This window comes from Hypanus sabinus, chromosome 1 (assembly GCF_030144855.1).
Source record: "Hypanus sabinus isolate sHypSab1 chromosome 1, sHypSab1.hap1, whole genome shotgun sequence".
NCBI lineage: Eukaryota > Metazoa > Chordata > Chondrichthyes > Myliobatiformes > Dasyatidae > Hypanus > Hypanus sabinus.
This window is the reverse complement of record NC_082706.1, coordinates 97,130,775-97,156,287: the sequence shown is the minus strand read 5'-3', so window position 1 is coordinate 97,156,287 and position 25,513 is coordinate 97,130,775. Positions and strand designations below refer to the sequence as shown.

Sequence of the window (25,513 nt, the reverse complement as noted above, 5' to 3'; positions counted from 1 at the left end):
TACATAGAGGATCATGTTGGTCATGAAAATGCTTTAGAATACTTGTTTTAATCCACTGAAAGATGCAAGTCACCTGGATACCTAAACAGGTATGATTTCTTTTTGTGAGTTGTGCAGCTCAGGAAGATGCTGAATTTATTTCTGTGATCCTGCTTGTTGATCTTTTGCTACAATGTTATTGAAGTAAGGGAAGAGGGAACTCTTATGCAGTTCCATGTACTGGACACTGTGTTTGGCTTTTGCTAACATGGCACAGATAGAAGGAAACTGTCTAAACTGAAGGCTAAGTCGTGGTCAGTGAGCAATATACTGGAGATTGCATGGTGGCTGAGGTAATATATTGGAGTGGTACATTGGATGTATAGTGCAACAAAAGGTTCTAAATTTGGTAAATTTATTTGTTGTCACTTGCGCTGTGTGGTACAGTGAAAATCTACATATTGTCCTAACAGATCATTTCATTATAGCAGTGCATTGAGTTGATATCGGGGAAAAGCAATACAGACTGCAGAGTAAAGTGTTACAGTTATAAAAAAAGTGCCATGCAGGGGAAAAAATAAGGTCTTATTCAAGCCTTTTCCCCTTTTCACTTTCTAATTCTGTTGGTAGGGAAAAGCGAGGGTGGTGGGTGCATGGAGAAAAAGCCTAAGATGTATCTTTAATTTTGTGGAGTGGGCCAGTGGGTGGAGTGAGCAGTTGAATAATGCTAAAATAAACATCCTATAAATCTGGTGGGAGGACATTGAATTTTCTGCATTTTTAAGTTAAATATTCTATATTTTGGTTGGCTAAACAATTATCCATTATTAATTAACATCCATTGTTTTGCATTCTTTTCAATTCTATGAAAGCATATAATCAATTTCTGAAGTATATATCTGATGCCTAATGTGAATGGAGTATTTTTTTGTATCAAAGTATCCCAGCTATTTGTGGCTATAGAACATATAAATGGAAAGTGCAAAGACTGGGTAACTCTTTTCTTTCAACAAGTGAGAAATTGTATTCCAGAGATTTTTGAAAGAATTCCGGAGTTGTAAAGCATGCTATTTTGTTTTCATTGAATAAATACAGCAAATAAATATGGCAGATTACACACACAAAATGCTGGTGGAAGCAGCATCTATAGAGAGAAGCACTGTCGACATTTCGGGCCGAGACCCTTCGTCAGGACTGACACATTGACAGTGCTTCTCCCTATAGATGCTGCCTGGCCTGCTGTGTTCCACCAGCATTTTGTGTATGTTGTTTGAATTTCCAGCATCTGCAGATTTCCTCGTGTTTGCTCTTTAAATATGGCAGATGTTGAATAAGCTCTCAGAGTTTATGTGGTAGTTGTTCGTTACATGGTCAAAAGTGCTGAGCTGGAGAATAGTATGTATAGTTGTTGGAGACTTGGGATTAGTGTGGATATGGTAGGTATATTTATATACGGAGAGATTTTAACTATTCAGCTTGATATTAATATGCAATTTCAATGAGGTTGAATTCCTATTATTACCAAAGTTAAAATAAGTGTAGTTTGACTGTTCAGATATATCACTTGAAGTTGAAATTACTTTATTGTCAAAGAATATTAATAGACCAAAAAGTGAAATCCATTTTCTCTCAAAATCTAAATGTAAGGCCTTACAATGTGTTCAAATGGTCTTTTTACAAAGACAGCAGGTGCTTGGGACATGAGAATTGCTGTAGCCAACTGAGGTACAGTGGAGCAGCATACAAAGGTTTTATGACTATAGAACTAAGAGCAAAGAAAAAAGAAACTGGGTATAAATTATAGTTGCAGAATTCACACTGATGCATGAATAAATATTTCAAATGTCAGCACAATTAACATATTTTGAAATTTAGTTCATCACTGTAAAAAATAAACTCATTCTCAATTAAAGAACCACGTACATCACACACTGATTCAGAAAGTCAGTTTTAGTGAAGGCATTGAGATTTATCACATTCAAGTTATACTTAGCTTATGTAACAAAGAACTGAAGTATTTCTACCCCTACTGTTTTAAGAATCTTTGCCATGTGGATAGGAGTAATTTTATGGAGTTATATTTATTTTGATGTTTCACTCAAAAAAAAATTGTCACTATATTTGCTTTACCAGATGAAATTAACTTCATCATGAAAATGGCATGGAGTTCTCCACTGAAATGTAATTAATCTGATGAAATCTGTAGATTTATTTCTGTTTACGTCTTCTAATTTTAGGACCAAGGGACAGATGAAATGATGAATAAACATCATTAATTGGGATGAGAATTAAAAGACCATCTGGATAACTTAGCTGCAGTGTGATAATGAAGAATCTCTGAGAGCTTCTGTAAAACATGTTAAAGATCAGTGAGTGAGCTGCCATCCTAGTTATTCTCGTGACTAGTGAGCCCTAGAAAGGACAGAATCAAACCTTATAGAGCTTCAGTGCAGTAAGTTTGACAGTCCCAACTATGGGTGATGTATTATGAACCCAGGGGATTCATTCCTTTTTCACTTGAGTATCCAGGACAACCAGATACAAGCTATATATTATGCACCTTTTTGGACCTGGTCTAGTATCCAATTCAGAGTTCACATTCAACTCAAAACCCAGAATGTACAGGTCTGTCTCAGTACCAGACTGGGGTAGAGTACTGGGAGATGAACATCTGTCACTGTGGCTCAGTTATGCAGTATTGATGGATACAGTGCTGTTACTGTATAAATTACGGTAAAAGATAAAAGGTTAGCTTTATTTGTCAGAAAGCATACAGTAAATTTGTCGTTTGTGTCATTGGCCAACACAGTCTGAGGATGTGCAGGGGACAGCCTGCAAGGGTCACCATGTACCTGTTACCAACAGAGCATGCTCACAGTTTACTAACCCTAATGCACAAGTCTTTGTAATGTGGGAGGAAAACAGAGTACCTGAGGAAACATGCAGTCATGGGCAGAATGTACGAAGTCCTTACAGACAGCAGTGAGAATTAAACCCCAATTGCTGATCGCTGGCACTGTAAAATCTTGTGCTGACTACTACGCTACAGTGCTGTCCATTGTATCAGATACAGTGGTGGATGTGCAGCTGTAATTTGTAACATGGTAAAGTAAGCGTGACTTCATTTCAGTCCCTAGGAAAGGAGAACTTACTTTGATAGGGTGGGGGGGGTGGGGATACAGATGTGGAAGGCAGAATACTGCTGTAACATCTGTATTAAAGGAGCTTTGTTCAGCAGGCAAAACCATTCCTTAGAATTTTTGCTGTTGGAAGCTCCAGGTCTTGACATTAACTTTCACACGACAGAGAGAATTAACCAGAAGCTTCAGCGAACAGAATTGTGAAAAGTTTAGATCCATTTTCTTAGATTTAAAAATATTACAAACTATACTCAAGAACCAAATTTTACAGTCTATCTACCACTGGTATCCAGAGTCTTCGAATTGTATAATACAAGAAAGAATAGAAATGAACATTTACAGCTCTACAGATTGCAGTGATAAACTTCACCGACTGGGAAACAAAATGTCAAATTCTTGGTTGAAGTATTATTCTAGAAATGCTGGTAGTAATTATATTAGCACAGATTGAAAGCTGAATATCACATAAGACAACAACACACACAAAATGCTGGTAGAACAGAGCAGGCTAGGCAGCATCTATAGGGAGAAGCGCTGTCGACGTTTCGAGCTGAGACCCTTCGAGCTGAGACGCTTCGTGTGTGTTGTTTGAACTTCCAGCATCTGCAGATTTCCTCATGTTTGCTCTTTAATATCACAAAAAAACTTGATATTTGTAAGAAATGTTTTCCTACTAGGCTGGAGGAATGTGATTAGTGCATTACCCCTGTGATCAGCTCTTGTCCCTCAACTATTTATCAATTATATTAATGATGTGGAAGTGGGGCCAGAATATAAGAAGTCTAGGTTTGAGATGACACGAAGTAATCAAAGACTTTTTCTGTAAAGCGCATTGTGATCCTGCAAGGAGATACAGAATGAGTGAATGAACAAAAACTTGCAAATTGAGTTTAATATGGGATATTGTGAGATCATAAAATGGGGAAGTTTTGTTACAATTGTATAGGATGTTGGTGAGGCCACACACCTGGTGTATTTTGAATTGATTTGGTCTCCTGACATAAGGAAAGATTAGCGTTGGAAGCAAAGCAAAGATGGTTCGCCAGACTAATTCCTGAGATGAGAACGTTAGTCTATCAAGAGAGAATAAACAGATTACATCTGCATTCGTTGGAGTTTAGAAGCATAGGGAGGGGGGGTTGATCTTAATAAAACATCTACGATCCTAAGGAGGCAATGTAGGGTAAATGTCAAGATGTTTTCACTAGTGGAAGCAATCTGATGAGAGGATTTAGATTCAAGATAAGGGGCTGATTTCTTAAAACTGTAGTATGTAAAATTTTTCTTGCAGAGTTTATGAAATATTTGGAATTCTTAACACCAGGGTTATGGAGACTAAATGAATAAAAGTATTTCAAATGGAGATGGGTAATTTTTTGAAGGATAAGCAATTGAGAGCTTTGGGGATCTGGCACATAGAAGGTCTGGGATTAGTAAGCCATGATCCTGTACACTAATGGGCAGGCTGGAGGACCAGGTGGCCCTTATTGCTCCTATTCATGTGTTCCACTGATAACTATGTTAAAACATTTTTAACTTGTCGTAATCGTCCCTAAATCAAACTGGTGTTTGATTTAGCTACAGGACTTTTTTTGTCCAATAATAGTTTTCTCTTTCTTCTTTAGGTCGCCATCTGTTGAGAACCTTAAAGTTGAAGTTTTGTAAATAATATGCTTTTGATATTTTAGCAGAAAAACATCGTCAGTTTTATAGCAAGTGTAAAGGGGGTTTCTTTTTTTTCTTTGTTACTGTTGGGAAAGGGTTTCCTTTTGTTAACTAGCAGGAATGCTAATTTACTGATAACGAGAATGGTATTCCTTTGTAAACCAAATGGGGATTAATGTTCTTTCTTCTGAGTCTGTAAGCTTTTGTTGACAGGCTTTTGGGCAGAACGGCGCGAGGGGGTCGAGAGAGAGGACGCAATGCTCTAAGCTGGGCGAGGATCGGACCCCAAAGGGGGGTCCGAGGCCGGGAGATTCTCCGAGGGGAGGGGGGATGAAGCTAGATGTGCTTGGTTGACCACTCGGAGGGTCCTGAGCTGTTTGGAGAGTCGAGGAGTTCGGAGGGTCCTGAGCTGCGAGTCGAGGAGTTCGGAGGGGATCGAATGGTGGCCAGAAGACTTCAGAAATTGAGCTCCAACGGTTGTGCACAAAGTGGTTTGGACTTTGATAAGTGTGGCGCCTTTTCTTTAATTTTCTCTTCATATATACTGTATCGTTATTAATCACTTAGTTATAGTAACCTTTTTTAAATTGTACTCATTTAATCGCATATGGTGTACTGTCTGGTTTTGGGCGAGGCGGGGACATCGCACAGCATCCACACCAGCTGATTACCCAGTTTGGCGGGGCCGAAGGCTGCTCCCCCTAGACAAGAACGAGCTGAGCGAGCCTGAGGCGACCCAGGGAGTTACATTGTGGGTGCTCGTCCGGGATTGATTTCTGTGGAAGCTGTGTGATCACCCTCTTTAAATTGTGTCTGCGGCGAAGAGCTGGTGTGCCTTTGTGGGTGTGCGATTGCTGGTTATTGCTGTGTGTGTGTTGGGTGGGGTGGTTGCTGTTGGCTAACGAAATGGTGGTGGGACCATGGGTTGTCCGTACGGTTTGGAGATTGAGAAGTGACAGGTTGGGATGTTTCAGCAGTGGTGAGCTCCGCCCGGTTATTGGAATAATGTCCAGCCCTAAAGGGGCGGAGGCGTGGGTGGAGCGGACCTCTTAGTTGTTGGGTGAGTGGCAGTGCTTGGCTGAGGAAAAGCGACAGGGACGGGTTGAAAGTTTGAGTAGGCGGGCTGGTGACTTTGTTAGAACTGTCAGGCGCAATTACCTCGAAGTGACCGCTGCCAGTTCTGGGAAAGTGTGGGAAAATGCGTGTGGTTCGACTGGAAGTCAAATGCCGCAGCTGGGGGGGTTTATTATATCTGTGGCAGGAGATTGGTGGGAAATTTTTAGGGTATCCCTTTTTGCCTAGGGGGGCAGATAAATTGCTTGTGGTGTCAAGGGGATCTGTCAAGGGGATCAGTTGTTCCGTTGATTCGAGAGGTGTCGGGAAACTTAGAGGAGGCCCAGTGGGGGAACGGCTTGGGGTCTCTGGGGGAGCACATTCCCAGCAATGTACCAAGGAACTCCCGAAAGGAACAGACCCTATTCCTGAAGGCTTAGAGGGGCCATGCGCACAGGTGTTGTTACAGATGGATGGAAGTCAAGTTAAAGCCATCCTCGGCACCGGGGCGCCGGTGAAGTTGCTGTACAGTTTGTTTCATAACCGTTATTGGAAGCATTTACCCTTGACAACATTTAGGACACTGGAGATTCGGGGTACCAGTGCCGGTGATTATCCAGACAACGGTTGTTGGTCAGTGAAAATGGAGTTCTTAGAGGCAAATGTGGAGGAGACTGAGGTTCATGAATCGTTAATGCTGATGTGTCCGGACCCTGTTGAGACGGGCAGCGTTTCTGTTCTAGAGAGAACCAAAATCCTGCTGGTGCGCTTGGGAGCCTGCCCGGAGGAGGCGGGTGAGCGCTGTTTGGAGGCATTGTCGATGCACCCAGGGTTTCGAGCTGCTTGTGCGGACGTGTGTAGCAGCATTGGGCTGATACCGAATTCAAACAAGAGCCAGTGGTGGTACGGCCTGGGGGAAGTATCTGAGGGTGAGACCCTCTTCGTGGAAGCTGCAAAATACCACAAGGGAGGGGAGTTGACTGCTGAAGACACCTCGGAGAGAGAGAGGTTGCGGCGACTGGCCCCTACAGCCGTGGAAGATGTAGGCAGCGTGTGTATGGATTATATTGCGTTGAAGAGGCGCACTGTCAGTGACCAGAATATGGCCCTGAGGGCCAGAGAGGCGATGGCCTGTCTGAGTGGTGTGAAGTGGTTTAAGGTGCTGGATCTGAGGAGTGGATGTTGCCAGATCCCGATGAGTGTGGCCAACAAGGAGAAGACGGCCGTTATAAATTCCCTAGGAGTCTTCAGGTCCAAAAAGATGCCACAGGGCATATCTGGAGCCCTTGCAACCTTCCTGCGGGGCAGGTGGAAGACCATAGGGGATGTGGAGGCGTTTGGAGTTTTGGTGTATGTGGATGATCTCTTGGTATTTGGATTTGCCTCAGGAGAATATGAAGTGAGGTCGTTGCAGGAGCAGCTGAGAACTACCGAGTTAAAGTGTTTTCGGGACACGTGCCAGGGCTGGCGAAGGTCGCAGCTCGTGAGAGACTGTCTCTACGGAATCAAGTTTGAAATGAAGACGGAGAGACTGGAGAAAGTGATCTGGAACCATTCGGAAGACTTACAAGTTGGAGAGAATGAAGAAAGTTGTCTGACTGAGGGTAATAGCAAACTGAGAACCCGGAGAGGGGAGTTTGCAGAGGTGAAGAAATTACAGACGAATCTCAGAAGAGAGAAGCGGAAGCTTGAAGGGAACCTGAAGATGACCATCGACAGTTCAAATGAAGTGCAAAACCTGAAAGTTGATCTGGAAGAAGTCATGAGGAAGAAAAAGCTGGAGAGAAGTGCAGTGAATACTGAACAGGAGGCTGAAGAGACTGCGGGAGCAGTGCAGGCCACGTGTTTCCGTTTGGAGAAGATCAAACAGCAGCTACCGATCACAGGAATGAGGAAGAATACAGATTCGATGGATGATGTGCTGGATGTGTGGTACATGCTGCCTTTTGCTGACTTTCCCTCGATTGAGGAAGAGACCTTTGGCCCTTCTCCCATTGAGTCAGGTGTAGCGGGGAGGGTTAGCTGTGTGCAGTGTGGGGCATGAGTGAGAGGTTGAGAGAGGAGTTGGTAGTGGGCCCAAGGTATCCTCAGTTGTGTCCGAGCCTGAAGGGTTTAGGTGAGGGGGTACGGAGGCCTCAGAAGGGTTAGGGAACTCCCAGATAGTTGGCCTAAGTAGCGCCTGAGGAACAGGGCGTGAGGGTTACTGTGTGGGGAGGAGATGTCACTGTTTGTGCTTGGGTTACGGTGTGTTGGCAGGAAAGGTGGCGAGTTATTTAGTAGTCATGAGGACATGACTTTTATTTGGTGGAGGAAGTGTGTAAAGGGGGTTTCTTTTTTTTCTTTGTTACTGTTGGGAAAGGGTTTCCTTTTGTTAACTAGCAGGAATGCTAATTTACTGATAACGAGAATGGTATTCCTTTGTAAACCAAATGGGGATTAATGTTCTTTCTTCTGAGTCTGTAAGCTTTTGTTGACGGGCTTTTGGGCAGATCGGCGCGAGGGGGTCGAGAGAGAGGACGCAATGCTCTAAGCTGGGCGAGGATCGGACCCCAAAGGGGGGTCCGAGGCTGGGAGATTCTCCGAGGGGAGGGGGGATGAAGCTAGATGTGCTTGGTTGACCACTCGGAGGGTCCTGAGCTGTTTGGAGAGTCGAGGAGTTCGGAGGGTCCTGAGCTGCGAGTCGAGGAGTTCGGAGGGGATCGAATGGTGGCCAGAAGACTTCAGAAATTGAGCTCCAACGGTTGTGCACGAAGTGGTTTGGACTTTGATAAGTGTGGTGCCTTTTCTTTAATTTTCTCTTCATATATACTGTATCGTTATTAATCACTTAGTTATAGTAACCTTTTTTAAATTGTACTCATTTAATCGCATATGGTGTACTGTCTGGTTTTGGGCGAGGCGGGGACATCGCTCAGCATCCACACCAGCTGATTACCCAGTTTGGCGGGGCCGAAGGCTGCTCCCCCTAGACAAGAACGAGCTGAGCGAGCCTGAGGCGACCCAGGGAGTTACACAAGTATATAATGAAGCCAGAATATCAGCAGAAGCTGATATATTTAATGAAATTGTTGTGCCAATTTTAAAAAAATTGTCAATACGAAAAATTTAAGCACTGAATGCCATTGATAATCTATAATTTTCTACTTCTGTTCATGCCAATTTATAGTTATTGTTTGGCTCTAATCCAAGTTCCCTAACCAAAACCCTGCCTTGCAAGTTGATCAAACCACAGTCAAAAGTACATCCTTTATACCTACACACTTAAATGTCCAAATTTTCAGTCATTTATCTCTCCAAAACAGGCACCAATACATTCTTGCAACCCACCCCCAACAAATAATTGGCAGCTTGTTTTAAGTCCACGTATCCAAACATAATGTTCTAAAGAATAAGTTAACTCACTTTTTTCCAGAAATATCCTCCAGTTTTGTGATTATTCACGGGGTAGCACATTGGATTGGATTGGTATCCACCCACTGCCTGAGAACCTCAAGCATTCTCTGTCATGCAGAAATCTCTTCCTCACTCAAATTCATCCAGTTGACAGATTGGCTGTAGCTAAAACCTAGGACAGGGACAGGCAACCTTAAGCACAAATGATTTTCTAGCATGCGTTATTCATTAATTTGAGGCAATACATAACTAGATGTATTTAAATGGATAATTTCCATATTTTTTTAATGGCATTTATCTGGCCCACTGTCCACTCACTAATATGAGACCCAGCCCACAGAGGCAAAAAGGTTGCCAACCCCTGACCTAGGACATCACAAAGATTAACATTGATGAGCAGACTTTGGCCTTTGCTTGTGTTAGAGTTTGCTCCCAGATGTACAATAACTTGTTGCTTCATGTCCTGGTATGAAAATACCAATGCTCTGGAATGGAAGAGACCACAGAAAGTCGTGGACAGTGGTTATCACAGGCAAAGCCCTCCCCACCATTGAGAAAAATTACATTGCTTCCACAAGAATGCAGCATCCACCATCAAAAATACCCACCATCCAGGCCATGCTGTCTTGGGCAGGTGGCATAGAAACCTTAGGTCCCAAACCACAAGGTTCAGGTGCAGTTATCACCCTATGACCATCAGGTTCCTGAACTAGTGAGAACCTTCATTCACAGGCTTATTTTCAACTCATGTTCTCAGTAGGAGAGAAGGGAGATAAATATGCCTAGGTGATGCTTATTTTGCATTTTACTTAAATCATTGTGAAGTGCCTTGGGTGTTTAGAGATTTTGAAAGCTGCGATGTAAATGTAACTTTTCAAGTATTTGCAGCTGGAAGTACAGAGAAATGTCTTCATATTACAACTCCTCTTTTAGTTGGGGTTTTACTACTTTTGAAGTAGAAATTAATTGAAGAGGTGTATGCACTATTTTCCAGATAGATTTGAAAAGAGCAACTGATATAGGCTGTCTCTGTAATATAATTAATTAGAATTGCCAAACTGTTAGCAGCAGTTGGCAATTTTGATGTGGCATTGATTTTAGCATCACATTTTTATATAAATATGATAGTCTAATAGATTACAAGGATACAATACAAATCTATGGTAAATTTATTATATTTTCCCACTAGAAACATTTTGTGACAGTGCATAATCTTTAATGGAATTTGTATGAAATTAAATTATACCAGCATCAATACACATAACCACGCAGGGTGAGTAAACAAGCTTAATTTATTTGCTGTTGGAGTAGCATTGGTGTTGGAAGAATACAAATGCAGCCTTATCCTGAAACTGAAGAAGCTGTCAGATAAATAAAAAGTTAAACCTTTTATTAGGCAACACTGTAATTTGATGGGCAGAAAGTTCACGGTTCAGTAATTTAGCACACCCAGGCAACAAGAGACTAGTTAAAATGGAATGAAGTAAGGTCAACTTAAAGTTAACAGAAAACTGGTTGATAGAGATGGTGGGATCAGAGATGTATGTCATTTCACATCCTGGCCTGAAGGCCTTCACTGGGTAGGAGGTTAATAATGGAAAATGATCTGCTTCACTGGAGGAGATAAATTCTGTCAGAAGCAGCTGGATCTTATTGGAGCTTATATGCATGACAGTGCAGAGTCGGTGCTTGTAAAAGGCGCAGCATGACTCCAACAATCTAATGTGACAAAGGAGATACAGAGGTTGTGTCATTTATGTTATTTTTGCCTGTTGTGTATTCTATGTCGACAAAAAAGATAAGGACTTGTTTGTTAAATAGGGATGCATATACTTGGGTATAATTTTTGAGACTTTCACTGACATTTTAACATTTGCATATATTGCTATTTATTAAAATATTCACTTTCTCTAAAAAAAAATTCATTTTATAATGCTGTTTCAGTGAGGTGGTGGGAGGTATATTAACTGTAAAACTTGCTGTGCCTTTTGACGAGGTGTTAATTTCAATCTCTGCTGATTATTTTTATTTTCCTTTCCGTGCAAAATTTGCAAATACGTGTGTGTGTGTGTGTGTATATATATATACAGAATGTGGTCAAATTTAAATTAATGTTACTCTTGACTGGAAGTTAATGGCCCTGTTAGGCTCCACTGTAGCTACCAATCTTCCATTTAAAAAAAAATATGCTATAAAACTCTTGGGAGTCATATTTACTTGTTCTTAAAGCACAGGAACTGTAATCCTGTCACAAATATGCCTTTACAATTCAAATTTGGAAAATGTCTGCTTCATCCTTTATTTAATTTTTAGAGGAAATTTATAATAAAATGAGAAAAATAAATAGTAAAATTGGATATGATTATTCTAGAAAAAGGGAAGATGCTCACTTCAAATGTGTTGTGTAAAATCTGTGCAATGCTAGTAATCCAGACAGGATATTATCAAACTTTTGGTACTTCAGTTGTGCTATGGTCAGGCTCTTGAACTTGGCAGGTAGCTGGAAAATAATTTGCAATGAACATAAGAACATAAGAAATAGGAACAGGAGTAAGCCATCCGGCCCATCGAGCCTGCTCCGCCATTCAATAAGATCACGGCTGATCTGTCTGTAAACTCAGCTCCATCTACCTGCCTTTACCCTCTACTATGTAAAAATCTATCTAATGCTTGCATCAAGGTAGATGCTTTTTATTTTGTAAAAGTAATTATTTACCTTGTACACAGAGGTAGACAAGAACTAATAAAAAGTTGTGGGTTGCCTCTGATTTCTGAGGCCATCCAATGAAAGGGAGGGGGAAATTACATAAATTATTTTTGTACTCAGTTATAGAATGTTCATTTAACAGCATTTTATCAAAATAAAGACATCAAGATCTACCATATATAACCATTCTGATGCTGGGACATTTTGATTTTTGGTGCATCATCCTAAATTTGCCCAAAGATGAACAATATGTTCTTGTTCCTGGGAATTCAATGAAAAGTTATGATGAATTTGTGAAAGCATTTACATTGTATTTATAGGCCACTGGTACTGATTCTGTTATAAAAGACTTGGGTGTTACTTGCAAATAACATGTGCATCTGTAAAATATTAAGATGAAATGTTAAGTATTGTGGTTTTGGTATGGTAAGCTGATATGAAATTGCATGAATTAAATGTTACGTACACTTTTTTGTCTTCCGTACCCCACCCACCCACCCTCCTGTGACAGCTTAGTATCAGTGTGCCAAATAGACCAGGCCACTGCATTGCAAAATAATTTTTTAATCTGGAAATAAAATGGGAAAATTTGACTTCTGTTTTATTTAAGGGCAACAGTTCACATAACCACATGACAGGAAGTAACACCAGCAACACCCCATCAAGTAAAACCACTTTATCTGCTCCAAAAGTTCGCAAGTCAGTCCACAGCCGTATCCATGAAGCTGTAAAAGCCATTGCACTTTGCCACAATGTTACACCTGTCTATGAATCACGTGGGGAGACAGAATACGCTGAGGCCGATCAGGATTTCAGCGATGAAAACCGCACATACCAAGCTTCCAGTCCTGATGAGGTCAGTTGTTTTTTTGTTTTTTAACATTGGGAAAATATTGTGATATTGGAAATGTTCTGCCATTTAAAATCTGTCAGTGGCTCATGTTCACTTACATAAATCTTATTTTCTTTTGAAGAAAAGGAAAGTAATCAAAGTAAATTAAATTGTAACTGGATGACTAAATAGCAATTTACAATGTGTGTTCTTGTGTTGAAAGTAAGATTTTAAAAAAAGCTTTCATAATTTAAGTGAGTCGTATTAATGTAGCATACAGTGAATTACATATAGTGCAGGCCAAGGAAAAAGACTCTAAGTGGATCATTGTTTATCTCATTGAATATTTTTGTACTTTGAATGATGGATGATGCCAGTGTTTTGCAATCACTGAAGCACCATTCTAAAAGCATATTTTATTGAAGAAAACTGCTTTTACTATTGTGCCCCAGAGCTTTATTTAGCAAAATTGTTCAATTGATGTCTCCCTTTTAAATCATTCAGTGTTGGCCGAATGAGGTTTTTCCAAGTAAGCAATATTATCTCTAAACAGAGAAACCAGTGGCACTCTTTTTATTTCCACGTTGACTGAAGAACAACTGACAACTGCATGAGCCTTAGGTGCAACTTAAATCCTTTCAGTATTGTAAACCTACCCCTTGGTTTGTATACAATGCCTTCTGGTTGGCATAAATTTACATTTTGATTCATCTGCTACTTTCTCAAGGCAGGCAGAGCTTTGCTTCTTTGTTTGAAGTATATGGTAAATGAATTTATGCTCAGTAATTTTGTAAATCAATGCAAGATTTGGGAATAATTTGAAATTGTGCCCTTTAAGTGAAAAATGATGCTTTATCCAAAGTAAGTTGTACCTGTCCCTTTTGCCTTCCAGAATCACAATGTACACAATGATTGGCTGTTTTTCTTGCCTTCATCTGCTTTCTCATCTGTGCTTTCCTAAATTATTTTCCCTTGTTCAGGTCATTTTAATTGTTTTCCTTCCAGCTTTTAGTTCACTTTTTTATCTGTGTCACTCACATTTCAGTTTCAGGGTTTTGAATGCCTCATTCACCCATTTTCTTCAGTGATTCTTAACTCATGTATTTTTCTCCTTGCTCTTCCCTAACATTGCAATTAACAATAGGAAATTTCAAACATAAGCGGTTTCCAGATTTGTTTTGCGAGTTCGTGAATATTACAGTTCAGAATGTTCTTACCAGTTTAGGGGTAGCAAGAATAGTGAAGTCAGAAATGAGGGTTAGGTTTGAGCCAATAAAGGGACATAAAAATATAGAAAAGATAATGGTTGCTCTGGGTACAAATGTCACTAACCAGAGTATCATTGTTATAATCAATATATCTGAGTATTACATTCATTTCTGCTCATTCCATTAAAGGGAGGCTTTGGGGTTTATCAGGATGCTGCCTGGATTAGAAGGCGCTTGCTGTTGGGAATGATCCAGTTGTTTTCTCTGGAACGGCAGAGCTCAAGTGAAGACCTAGTAGAAGTTTATAAGATAGTGGAAATAGTGGAAGGCATGGATAGAGTAGACAACTGGCATCTTTCTCTAGGGTTAAAATGTCTTATAATAGACATTTGAGTTGAGGGGGGGGGGGAGATCAAAGGAGATACGCAGGACAAGTTTTTCTAACACAGTGGTGGATGTATGGAATCCTCTGATAGGGATGGTGAGAATGGAGGTAAGCATAGTCATTTAAGAGGCTCCTAGGCACCCTTTGCTCAGGCAAAAAGGATTCATTTAGATGTTTAACTAGTTTAGTTATTTCAGTAAACACGAGGAAATCTGCAGATGCAGGAAATTCAAGCAACACAAAATGCTGGTGGAAAGCAGCAGGCCAGGCAGCATCTATAGGGAGAAGCACTGTTGACATTTCGGGCCAAGACCCTTTGTCTGGACTAACTAAAAGGAAAGATAGTAAGAGATTTGAGATAGTCTTTCCACCAGCGTTTAGTGTGTATTGCTTTAGTTATTTCTGCACAGCATCATGGGCTGAAGGGCCTGTTCCTGTACTGTACTGTTTTATGTTCTGACTATTACATTGTTATGATTTATAAATGAAAGACTGGAATGTTTGTGTGCCTTTTTAGATTCCATTTATTTTTAAAACTTCGACTATTTGAAAATGCGTAAATGCAAACTTCAAATTTGATACTGATAGCACAGTTGTGAGATTAAACACAGGAAGTATGTTGAGGTAAACAAGTGGGAATTGGTCTGTCTTTGATACCAATGTATAACAATAATTTTTAATTCAATCCACGCAAGAGAAAATTATTAAGAATTATTCTTGTATGTTTTTTCTCATTTCCATTTCATGTTCATAAAAGGCCAGAGATACACTCGTATCTTTTAACTTCTAAATTATTCAGATTATTCAAGCTCCCAAAAAGTAAAAGTGAGTGCACATGAATGAGCTTTTTATAGTTTGATGCTTATCCTCTAATTATTTTAATATAAATGTTTTCTGTATGTATCTGTTGAGTACATTAATTACGTATCTCTGAACTTGGAGTCACAACTCTTCTCTGATGATGAATCTCATTGCTTTTGTAGTTGTGGTGATTAGTTCTCAGTGTTTCATTTTGTTGTGCAAATATAGAAACTGCTGTGGTACGCTGTTATAAATTGCGCATGCGATGTTCACAAAAAGCAAGCAGACATTGAGAAAGAGCATTACTATATATCTTCGAAGTAAAATCCGTCATCATTTTCTGTTAGACAGGTACACCAACCTAATGTAAAAGGAGATAAACTAAGTGAATAGTCTGATGAAGTACAAAGGCCGCAAGCCTAGTAATATAAGGGCATACTTTGACAGTGCCTCTAAAGACCTCTGATCCCTGGTCAGAGGGGAATGATTTAGTGGCTGGTTATTGTCATAAAATAGTAATTTATCATGTAAAGGGTGATATTAGGCTTTCCAAAATCTTAATTGTGTTGTTAGATTATGTATAAAAATACTATTTTTTTATAAGTGTGTTTGCATTATGGTCAAATACCTAGTGCCGATCAGGGCACTTAAACGATGGCTTTTGTTTGTGTGATTGTGAATAAGTATCTAACTTTCTTAAAAACTATGTTTGTGTTTTGTGTTTAGACCGAAACCTCAGTTTCGTATGTGTTTATACTAAATCTATATATTCTATACTCAGTATAATGTGGAAAAATGAACACCATTAGTGATTAATTTTAGTTACACAGATAATAGCTGGTACAGGGTGCACAGTAAAACTAATATACCGCTGGTGTTTTCCTGTGAAAGTAGTGTTTAACTTTAAATCGTTGAAGTGTTCTTGTAAACCTCATTTTTCAGTGGAAGATGGAAATGTATTTATTAGAATAATTATTGCTTTCATTTATCTCAATGTCTTGCAATAGGTATTTGATATTCTTGGTCCTTTTATCAGCATTAATTTGTTACATTCTAGTGATTTCTGGTAAAAATTATTTTAATCATTTTTTTCAAGACAACATGTATTACAGGAGGACATCTTTTTCTATTCAAGAAAAGTTGGCACAAAATTGAAAGGAAACAGGTGCTAAGTAGTGGTTTAAGTTGTTAATACCTGCTATACTCGTTGCAATTAAAGATTATTAATGTTTCACAACTGTGTCTTAAAGTAGATAAATAAGCACTTTGCATCTCTTGGACAAGTTACTTAGTTCATTTTGTTATCCCGGCAGCATATTTGATGCCAACCTGATTATGAATTGTGTGAATTGAGAGGTTTTCTTTGTCATTCAGTACACAATACCACTTGTCTGTCCATAAGAGCCTTGATTCATTTTGTAAAGCCGCAATAAAGTAACCATCCAGTGTCTTCCATCTTCCAGAACATGGGAGTTGCTGCAAAATGTTTAGCTATTAATGATTTAAGGATATCCATCTTTCTGTGTACCTGTCTGGTGTCAAAACCTGAAATTTTAAATACCAGTTGGTAAATGAAAATATTTCTTCTTATACACAAGCGTCTCTAAACTTTAAATTGATATTTAATGTTGATTTAATATACAAATGTAATATTACAAGCCACTGAAATAATTTAAATGATTTTATATGCCAGGAATGCGCTGCCTGGAATGGTGATAGAGCAAATTAGAGGTGGATTAGAGGCTTTTAAGAGAGGCACAACAATATACGGAAGATGGAAGGATATGGTCATGGTATAGACAATAGATGCAGAAGTAGACCATTCGGCCCTTCGAGCCTGCACCGCCATTCTGAGATCATGGCTGATCATCTACTATCAATACCCAGTTCCTGCCTTGTCCCCATATCCCTTGATTCTCCTATCCATAAGATACTTACCTAGCTCCTTCTTGAAAGCATCCAGAGAACTGGCCTCCACTGCCTTCCGAGGCAGTGCATTCTAGACCCCCACAACTCTCTGGGAGAAGAAGTTTTTCCTTAACTCCGTCCTAAATGACCTACCCCTTATTCTCAAACCATGCCCTCTAGTACTGGACTCTCCCAGCATCTGGAACATATTTCCTGCCTCTATCTTGTCCAATCCCTTAATAATCTTATATGTTGCAATCAGATCCCCTCTCAATCTCCATAATTCCAGCATGTACAAGCCCAGTCTCTCTAACCCAGGCATGGGCAAACTACGGCCCGGGGGCCATATGCGGCCCGTTAAGCTTTTTAATCCGGCCCGCAGAACTTGATGAAATTATATTAATCAACCTTGTTAACGTTTTTTCCCCGCAATTCTGGCGTTTTCCCAATAGATGACGCACTCTATATACATTGACCTTTGTTGAGGTGCAGCGTATTACTCCACATTTGCGCTTTACTCTTTGTTCGGCTCAACCTATTTGTGTGAACAGGCGTTCAGCGTCATGAACATCAACAAAGCCAGCCACAGATCCAAGTTAACTGACAAACACCTCAGATCCATCCTGAGAATCGCCACAACAAAACTAAATCCAGACTTTGATGCGCTGGCTAAAAAGGGAGACCAACAACACTGCTCCCACTGAAATTAAAAATAAGTTTCTTCCTTATGTTATGTAAAAAATGCATTTGAAAATATTTTTTTCAATAAGCCTTACATGTTACATGTCATTTCTGTTAAGTGATGGGCATGAGTAGTGCGCAGGTGCACGTACGTTCTCAAAATAAAAAATGCACTCCAGATCAAATAACGCGCTCCACATACTGGCGCGCTGTCACTGTTCTGTCCTTGTGCTGGTCATTGTTGAGTTTTGGCACAGGGGACAATTGAATAAGAAGGAGCAGGACAAGTAGACCTGCATCTCCTACTGTTTTTGAAATAAAGACAGTCAGGAGGAGAGTGATGATGATAATATCTTGAAGGATAACAGAATTTTCAGTGCTTTAAAATAATAACTGTTACTATTAAAAAAAGCTGTATTTTATTCATTTAATTTTCAGTGTTTTAAAAGTCATTTCAATAAATAGCTAAATACCATGGGACTTCAAAGACAGATATTTTGTTGTAATGCATTTGTTCATTTTCAATTGAAATTAAAGCACATGTTTTCTACATATCCCATGATATTTTATTTTCTCTTATGAGGTGTATTACCAAAACACTCCGTCCATCTGCTCCAGGTCCGGCCCCCCTGTCAAATTTTAGAACCCTTTGTGGCCCACAAGTCAAAAAGTTTGCCCACCCCTGCTCTAACCTCTCTGCGTAAGACAGTCCTGAAATCCCAGGAATTAACCTTGTGAATCTACGTTGCATTTCCTCTACAGCCTGGATGTCCTTCCTTAACCCTGGAGACCAAAACTGTACACAATACTCCAGGTGTGGTCTCACCAGGGCCCTGTACAAATGCAAGAGGATTTCCTTGCTCTTGTACTCAATTCCCTTTGTAATAAAGGCCAACATTCCATTAGCTTTCTTCACTGCCTGCTGCACTTGCTCATTCACCTTCAGTGACTGATGAACAAGGACCCCTAGATCTCTTTGTATTTCTCCCTTACCCAACTCTACACCGTTCAGATAATAATCTGCCTTCCCGTTTTTACTCCCAAAGTGGATAACCTCACACTTATTCACATTAAACGTCATTTGCCAAGTATCTGCCCACTCACCCAGCCTATCCAAGTCACCCTGAATTCTCCTAACATCCTCATCACATGTCACACTGCCACCCAGCTTAGTATCATCAGCAAACTTGCTGATGTTATTCTCAATGCCTTCATCTAAATCATTGACGCAAATCATAAACAGCTGTGATCCCAATACCAAGCCCTGTGGCACCCCACTAGTCACCACCTGCCATTCCAAGAAACACCCATTCACCGCTACCCTTTGCTTTCTATCTGCCAACCAGTTTTCTATCCATGTCAATGTCTTCCCCCCAATGCCGTGAGCTTTGATTTTACCCACCAATCTCCTATATGGGACCTTATCAAATGCCTTCTGAAAATCGAGGTACACTACATCCACTGGATCTCCCTTGTCTAACTTCCTGGTTACATCCTCGAAAAAACTCCAAAAGATTAGTCAAGCATGATTTACCCTTGGTAAATCCATGCTGGCTCGGCCCAATCCTATCACTGCTATCTAGATATGCCACTATTTCATCTTTAATAATGGACTCTAGCATCTTCCCCACTACTGATGTTAGGCTGACAGGTCGATAGTTCTCTGTTTTCTCCCTCCCTCCTTTCTTAAAAAGTGGGATAACATTAGCCATTCTCCAATCCTCAGGAACTGATCCTGAATCTAAGGAACATTGGAAAATGATTTCCAGGGCCACCTCCTTTAGTACCCTAGGATGCAGACCATCTGGACCTGGGGATTTGTCAGCCTTCAGTCCCATCAGTCTACTCATCACTGTTTCCTTCCTAATGTATAGGAAGGAGGTCTGGGTGGTTTTTAGCTTGCTTTTGGATGGTTCGGCACCACATTGTGGGCTGAATGGCTTTTTCCTGTGCTGTACTCTTCTGTGTTCTATATATATCTAATTCGCTCTCCAAATTTTATTTAGAGTTCTGAATACCAACTCACTGTTGTTGTCCTACATCAGGATACTGTTCCTCAGCTATAGTTCAGTATTTAATACCATCATTCCCATAATCCTGATTGAGAAGTTGCAGAATCTGGGCCTCTGTACCTCCCTCTGCAATTGGATCCTTGACTTCCTAACTGGAAGACCACAATCTGTGCGGATAGGTGATAACATCTCCTCCTCGCTGACGGTCAACACTGGCACACCTCAGGGATATGTGCATACCCCACTACTCTCTATATACACATGACTGTGTGTCCAGGCAGAACTCAAATACCATCTATAAGTTTGCTGATGATACAACCATTGCTGGTAGAATCTCAGATGGTGATGAGAGGGCATATAGGAGTAAGATATGCCAACTAGTGGAGTGGTGCCACAGCAACAACCTGGCACTCAATGTCAATAAGTCGAAAGAGCTAAATGTGGATTTCAGGAAGGCTAAGACGAAGGAACACATACCAATCCTCATAGAGGGGTCAGAAGTGGAGTGAGTGAACAGCTTCAAGTTCCTGGGTGTCAAGATCTCTGAGGGTCTAACCTGGTCTCGGCATATCGATGTAGTTATAAAAAAGGCAAGACTATAATATATTAGGAGTCTGAAGAGATTTGTTATATCAACAATACACTCAAAAACTTCTATAGTTGTACTGTGGAGAGCATTCTGACAGGCTGCATCACTGTCTGGTATGGAGGGGCTACTGCACAGGACAGAAAGAAGTTGAAGAAGGTTGTAAATCTAGTCAGCTCCATCTTGGGTACTAGCCTACAAAGTACCCAGGACATCTTTAGGGAGCAGTGTCTCAGAAAGGCAGCGTCCATTATTAAGGACTCCAGAACACAGGACGTGCCCTTTTCTCACTATTGCCATCAGGTAGGAGGCACAGAAGCCTGAAGGTACCTACTCAGTGATTCAGGAACAGCTTCTTCCCCTCCGCCATCTGATTTCTAAATGGACATTGAATCTTTGGACACTATCTCACTCTTTTAATACACATTTTTTCTGTTTTTGCACATTTAAAAAAATCTATTCAATATATGTAATTGATTTGCTTTTTTATTATTATTATTACTTTATTTTTTCTCTGCTAGATTATATATTGCATTGAACTGCTGCTGCTGTTAATAAATTTCACGTCATATGCCGGTGATAATATACCTGATTCTGACAGAGGAGAGTTGAGTAAATAATGCAGAGGCATTGTATGTGTAATGCATGAATCAGTTGGGAAATGTTCAGCAGTATTTCGAAGGTTGGAAGTAAAGATATTGGCTAGAAGAAATAATTTTTGTAAAATAATTTATCACTTACATACTGGTTCACTTTGAGTGAAGGAAGGGCAGGTTTGTACATCGAATTCTCCAACTCCCGGTAATTCCCTCCATCTCCCTTCCACCATCCCACTTTCACTCTGCCTCCTCTTCTAGCTGCCTATCAGCTCTCTCATGATTCTGGCCTTCTACTACTATCCATAGTGCTTTCCCCTTTCATTCCTTCTTCACCTCTCCAGCCTATCCCCTCCCTGCTTCCCCTCCCCCACCCCTTGATCTTTCCTCTGATTGGTTTTTCACCTGGTGCCTTCCACTCTCCCCCCAGCTTCTTTATAGGGCTCCTGCCCCCTCCTTCTTCAGTCCTGACGAAGGGTCTCAGTCTGAAATATTGACTGCTCATTTCAACGGATGCTGCCCAACCTGCTGAGTTCATCCAGCTTGTTTGTACATCCGATTCCCTAATCAGTTTGCTCGATTCTGATCTGAGAAGGGGCAGTGAAGTTCCTCTCACTTCACTAGCTGTGCATAGAAGAACAAAGAATTGGCCACTTTTGATTGGTATCCAGTGAAACTTGTTTGTGATGGCTGTGCACAGACAATTAACCTAATTGCCAATTTTTTGTTCAATTTTTTTCCTGCAATTATTGATCAAGAATTTAATCCCTTAAACATTAGAAAGGTGTTTGAAACAGAAGGAATGTTTTTCTCTTTGTGATATTAAGTTATAAGTAACTTTTTCAGAAGTGCATTATCAATGCAAAAAATGTTTAAAGTTGTTCTGTTTCTGGGGAAGATCATAATATCACTTTCCCCCTTCAAACTGTATCTGAAAATAACACTTTTATCTTTAAAAATAAAAATAACATTTTTCGTTTTCTGTTTTCCCAAAATCCATTTCTAAAAATAATGTCACTATTTTAAAGTTGCCTTGGAATTAAAAAAGTCAATTATTTGGATCAATCAGAATCTGAAAGCCATAGATTAATATTTCATAAAATATAAGTTGTTCTAACATGAGTGCCTGATGAGGGGCTTCCTTTGCGATGAAGTTATATTGTTTTTATTTACTCAACTGTTTCCAATTTTAAGCCTATTTTATGCCTATTGTCACATCAATTCCTAGTATTCCACAGCTCACTGAAATATGAAGCCACAATTGTCAATTTTGACTTCTCATTGTCCCGAGATACACAAGTGGATGAAGGGCCTCATAACCGGAACACACAGACATGAGTTATTAGACCGTCACATCAACATATAATCCATTTGCCATTAATCTTGTGTAGAAAATCCACAACTAGAATATGAGTAATAGAATACCTCCCTTTTAAATTCTTCCTGTGTCTTTTAGATCCCTGCTTCTTGCGGTTTGCATCTCAAACCTCTATTAACTTTACAATCGTTCATTCCCCTCCCCATCCCACCACCAGTTTTTCTGTGTCAATTTCATGCTCCACTTTAACCCTATACTGCAGTCAACTAGGCCCCACCCTTTGGAATTCCTTCCCTAACTATCCCTTCCTCAAGACACAAATTTATTTGATTTGTTCCTCATGAATTTAAATACATTCCATTATTCACTTGTGGGTCAGTTTGCCGATTCCTCCTCTCAGTGAATCACATCATTCCTTCTCCTTGGCATCTTATCGATAGTTTTCAAACATCCTCGTCCTTGGTTTTCCTTTACTACTCTTGAGTTCATGCACTGAATCTAATTATGTTATAAGTGATTATTTTCCCAAGTAATTCCCAGATTTCAGTTTATTAAATAAGCATGCCACCTGTTCAGAACCAGATAAAGTCATAAATGTCTTGGAGTAATACACCAAATGCTGAAGGAACTCAGCAAGTCAGGCAGTATTAATGGAGGGAAATAAACTGTCAATATTTCAGTTCGAGAACCTTCATGAGGACTGGAAAGGAACAGAGTCGGAAGCTGGGGGAGGGGGAGGAGTAAAAGCTGGCATGTGATGGTAGGTGATGAAGAAGATGGATTAAAGTAGCAATTTTGGTGTTCAGGTAATTCAGAGCGCACACTAAACCTACAGTATTGCAAGAAAGGACTCCCCTGTTCTTTCCCTTTACACCTTATCCATTCTTAGATGCATAGACGTTCTTTCACCACTCTTCCAGTTGCTAAATCTATCTCTTCTATCCTGAATTTTCATTTGATTTTTGCTGTGTGCCAACTCCAGAAATGCTTGTCTCTGATTCTGGTTCACACCTCCAACAGCCTTGCTTAGTCTTCAAAAAGACCTAGATGCTCCAAGCAAACTTGTTTCAAAGTGATGCAGGATTAGAGTGTAGATGGTGACAGCTAGAGAGAGTGTCATGCAAGCGAAACAAATTAAAGTCTGGAACAGCTCTGCAAAAGGTAAACAAGTTAGAGCATATAAATGAGTGTGTGTCGGGCTAGTTGGGAAGCTGTCCTTGGAAGATGTGATTATTATTGCCAGTGGTGATCACGCATGTTTCTTAGTATAATGCTCGTGTCATTATTGAACACTGCATTCTCTGATTCCCATTAATGATGCTATGGAGACTCATACGGATACAGTATGTAGTCATTAAAGAGTTCCAAAAATTCTGTAGTGGCAAGCTGTGCAATTGAATTCAATAAAGCTGGTATTTGATGAGCTAATACCGGGGGGGGGGGGTGGATAAAAACTAATGAACAGTTATTGTAAACACCCAACTGGTTCAGTCAAGGACCTGCCACTTCCCTGGTCTGACCTGGATGTGATTTTTTTCAGAAGGACTTGCTGTTGAAAATAATCACTGTCACTAATATCCGGGGGGCGGGGGAGGGGGGAGACAACGTTAAAGGAATAAATATGGCATCAATCATAACTGAGTTGTATTTTAGATGAATATTTTCATATGCAAATTACTTAATATTGATACGGACAATATAAAGGATCTAGTGCTTTCCTGGCGTATATGATGAATAAACTCTTTCTGGGCTTCCAACCAGGTACAGATATCAATTTTAACTGATGTTTCAATGACCAACTCTGCTATTTTCATCAGTGTTGATGCCTGGGCATGTCTGGTTCAGTGGTATTTATACCAGCAGCGTCCGTCCCTCTGTATTGGTTAGTCCTCATCCAATCAGGTTTCCGCTCTCCCACCTAATTTACCATCAAATTCCAATTCTTTCTTAGAGCGAAAGCTTCGCCTTTGTTAAAAATCTTTTCCTCTAGTTTTATTTCAATGGCTTCCTTCACCAGGTAGTCCCAAAAAATCATTGGTGCAGCACAATAGTTTTGTGCCATCAAACTCAATCTTATGGCCATTATGAATTCAATGTTTTGCAACTGCGATTTCTCCAGGTAACCCAAATGGACACACCTCCTGTCCTCCTTAATGTGGGTTGTCACCATGTGTCCTGTGTGGCCGATATACGCTGCTCCACACACACGGGGAATCCTGTAAATGCCAGTTGACCCGAGTCCCAGGTCATCTTTGACTCCCATAAGCTGTGATTTGAGCTTCCTTACTGGTGTCTGGATGATATTGATCCAATATTTCTTCAGGATAGTGCTGATCCTTCCAGAAACTGTGGAAATATAGGGAAGACAGATTCTTCTGCTTTGTTGGGTTTCTAGGTTTCCTGGTTTCCTTTCAAATTTCAGTCAAATTATTTTGTCTATTTTTGCAAATAAGAGACATCTTGGGAATCAAAGTTGGCAGTGAAAACATCAATAATTTCTGATATGCAGAAGACACTGTGTTACTTGCAAGTACGGAGGAAGAACTACAAAACTTAATTGATATAGCTGTTGAAGAAAGTGCAAAAATGGGCCTATCTATCAATTGCAAAAAGACAATGTGTGGTGATATCCAAAAAGAAGGAGAATCCTATCTGCAGGCTGAGAATAAATGGGGAAAATATAAAACAAGTACAGAACTTTTGCTACCTAGGAAGCTGGGTGACATCAGATGGCAGGTGCGACATGGACATCAAAAGAAGAATAGGGATGGCAAAAGACACCTTTACGAGAATGAAGAGTATACTGACCAACACTAAACTACCCGCCTCAGAGTACTGAAATGTTATGTTTAGCCAGTTATGTTATATGGCTCAGAATGTTGGACAATATCTAGTCACATGAGGAAAAGAATTGAAGCAGCAGAGATGTGGTTTTTGAGGAGGATGCAAAGAATATCATGGATGAAACAAATATCTAATGAGGATGTCATGAACAGAGCAAGCACAAAAAGAGAATGTATGAGATCATGAAAAGGCAACGTAACTTCATTGGACCTGTGATTAGGAAAGAGGAGTTAGAATGCACGGTAATTATGGGAAAGATTGAAGGGAAGAAAGCAAGAGGAAAGTAAAGACAAATGATGATGGAGACAGCAGCCAGAGAACTGGAAATGAATACCAATAAATTGCTCCACTTGACCCAAAACAGGTGTGTGTGGGCCATGGCAGTCAAAGCTCAAACTGGGCATG

General features: G+C 40.1%; 2 protein-coding genes across 4 annotated transcripts in view; both read left to right on the top strand.

The window, feature by feature from the left end:
- atp9b (ATPase phospholipid transporting 9B) overlaps positions 1-25,513 on the top strand; it is a 321,211-nt gene that overhangs the window by 239,772 nt on the left and 55,926 nt on the right. For all 3 annotated transcript variants that reach the window (XM_059972582.1, XM_059972575.1, XM_059972567.1), the window contains one exon: positions 12,548-12,793. In XM_059972582.1, coding sequence (XP_059828565.1) covers positions 12,548-12,793 — 246 coding nt within the window. The remainder of the gene's footprint in view (positions 1-12,547; positions 12,794-25,513) is intronic.
- LOC132395683 (uncharacterized) lies at positions 3,206-10,480 on the top strand. The gene is made up of 2 exons (XM_059972594.1): positions 3,206-8,853; positions 10,420-10,480. The coding sequence occupies exon 1, from the start codon at positions 5,983-5,985 to the stop codon at positions 7,879-7,881; it is 1,899 nt and encodes a 632-aa protein (XP_059828577.1). The 5' UTR covers positions 3,206-5,982; the 3' UTR covers positions 7,882-8,853; positions 10,420-10,480.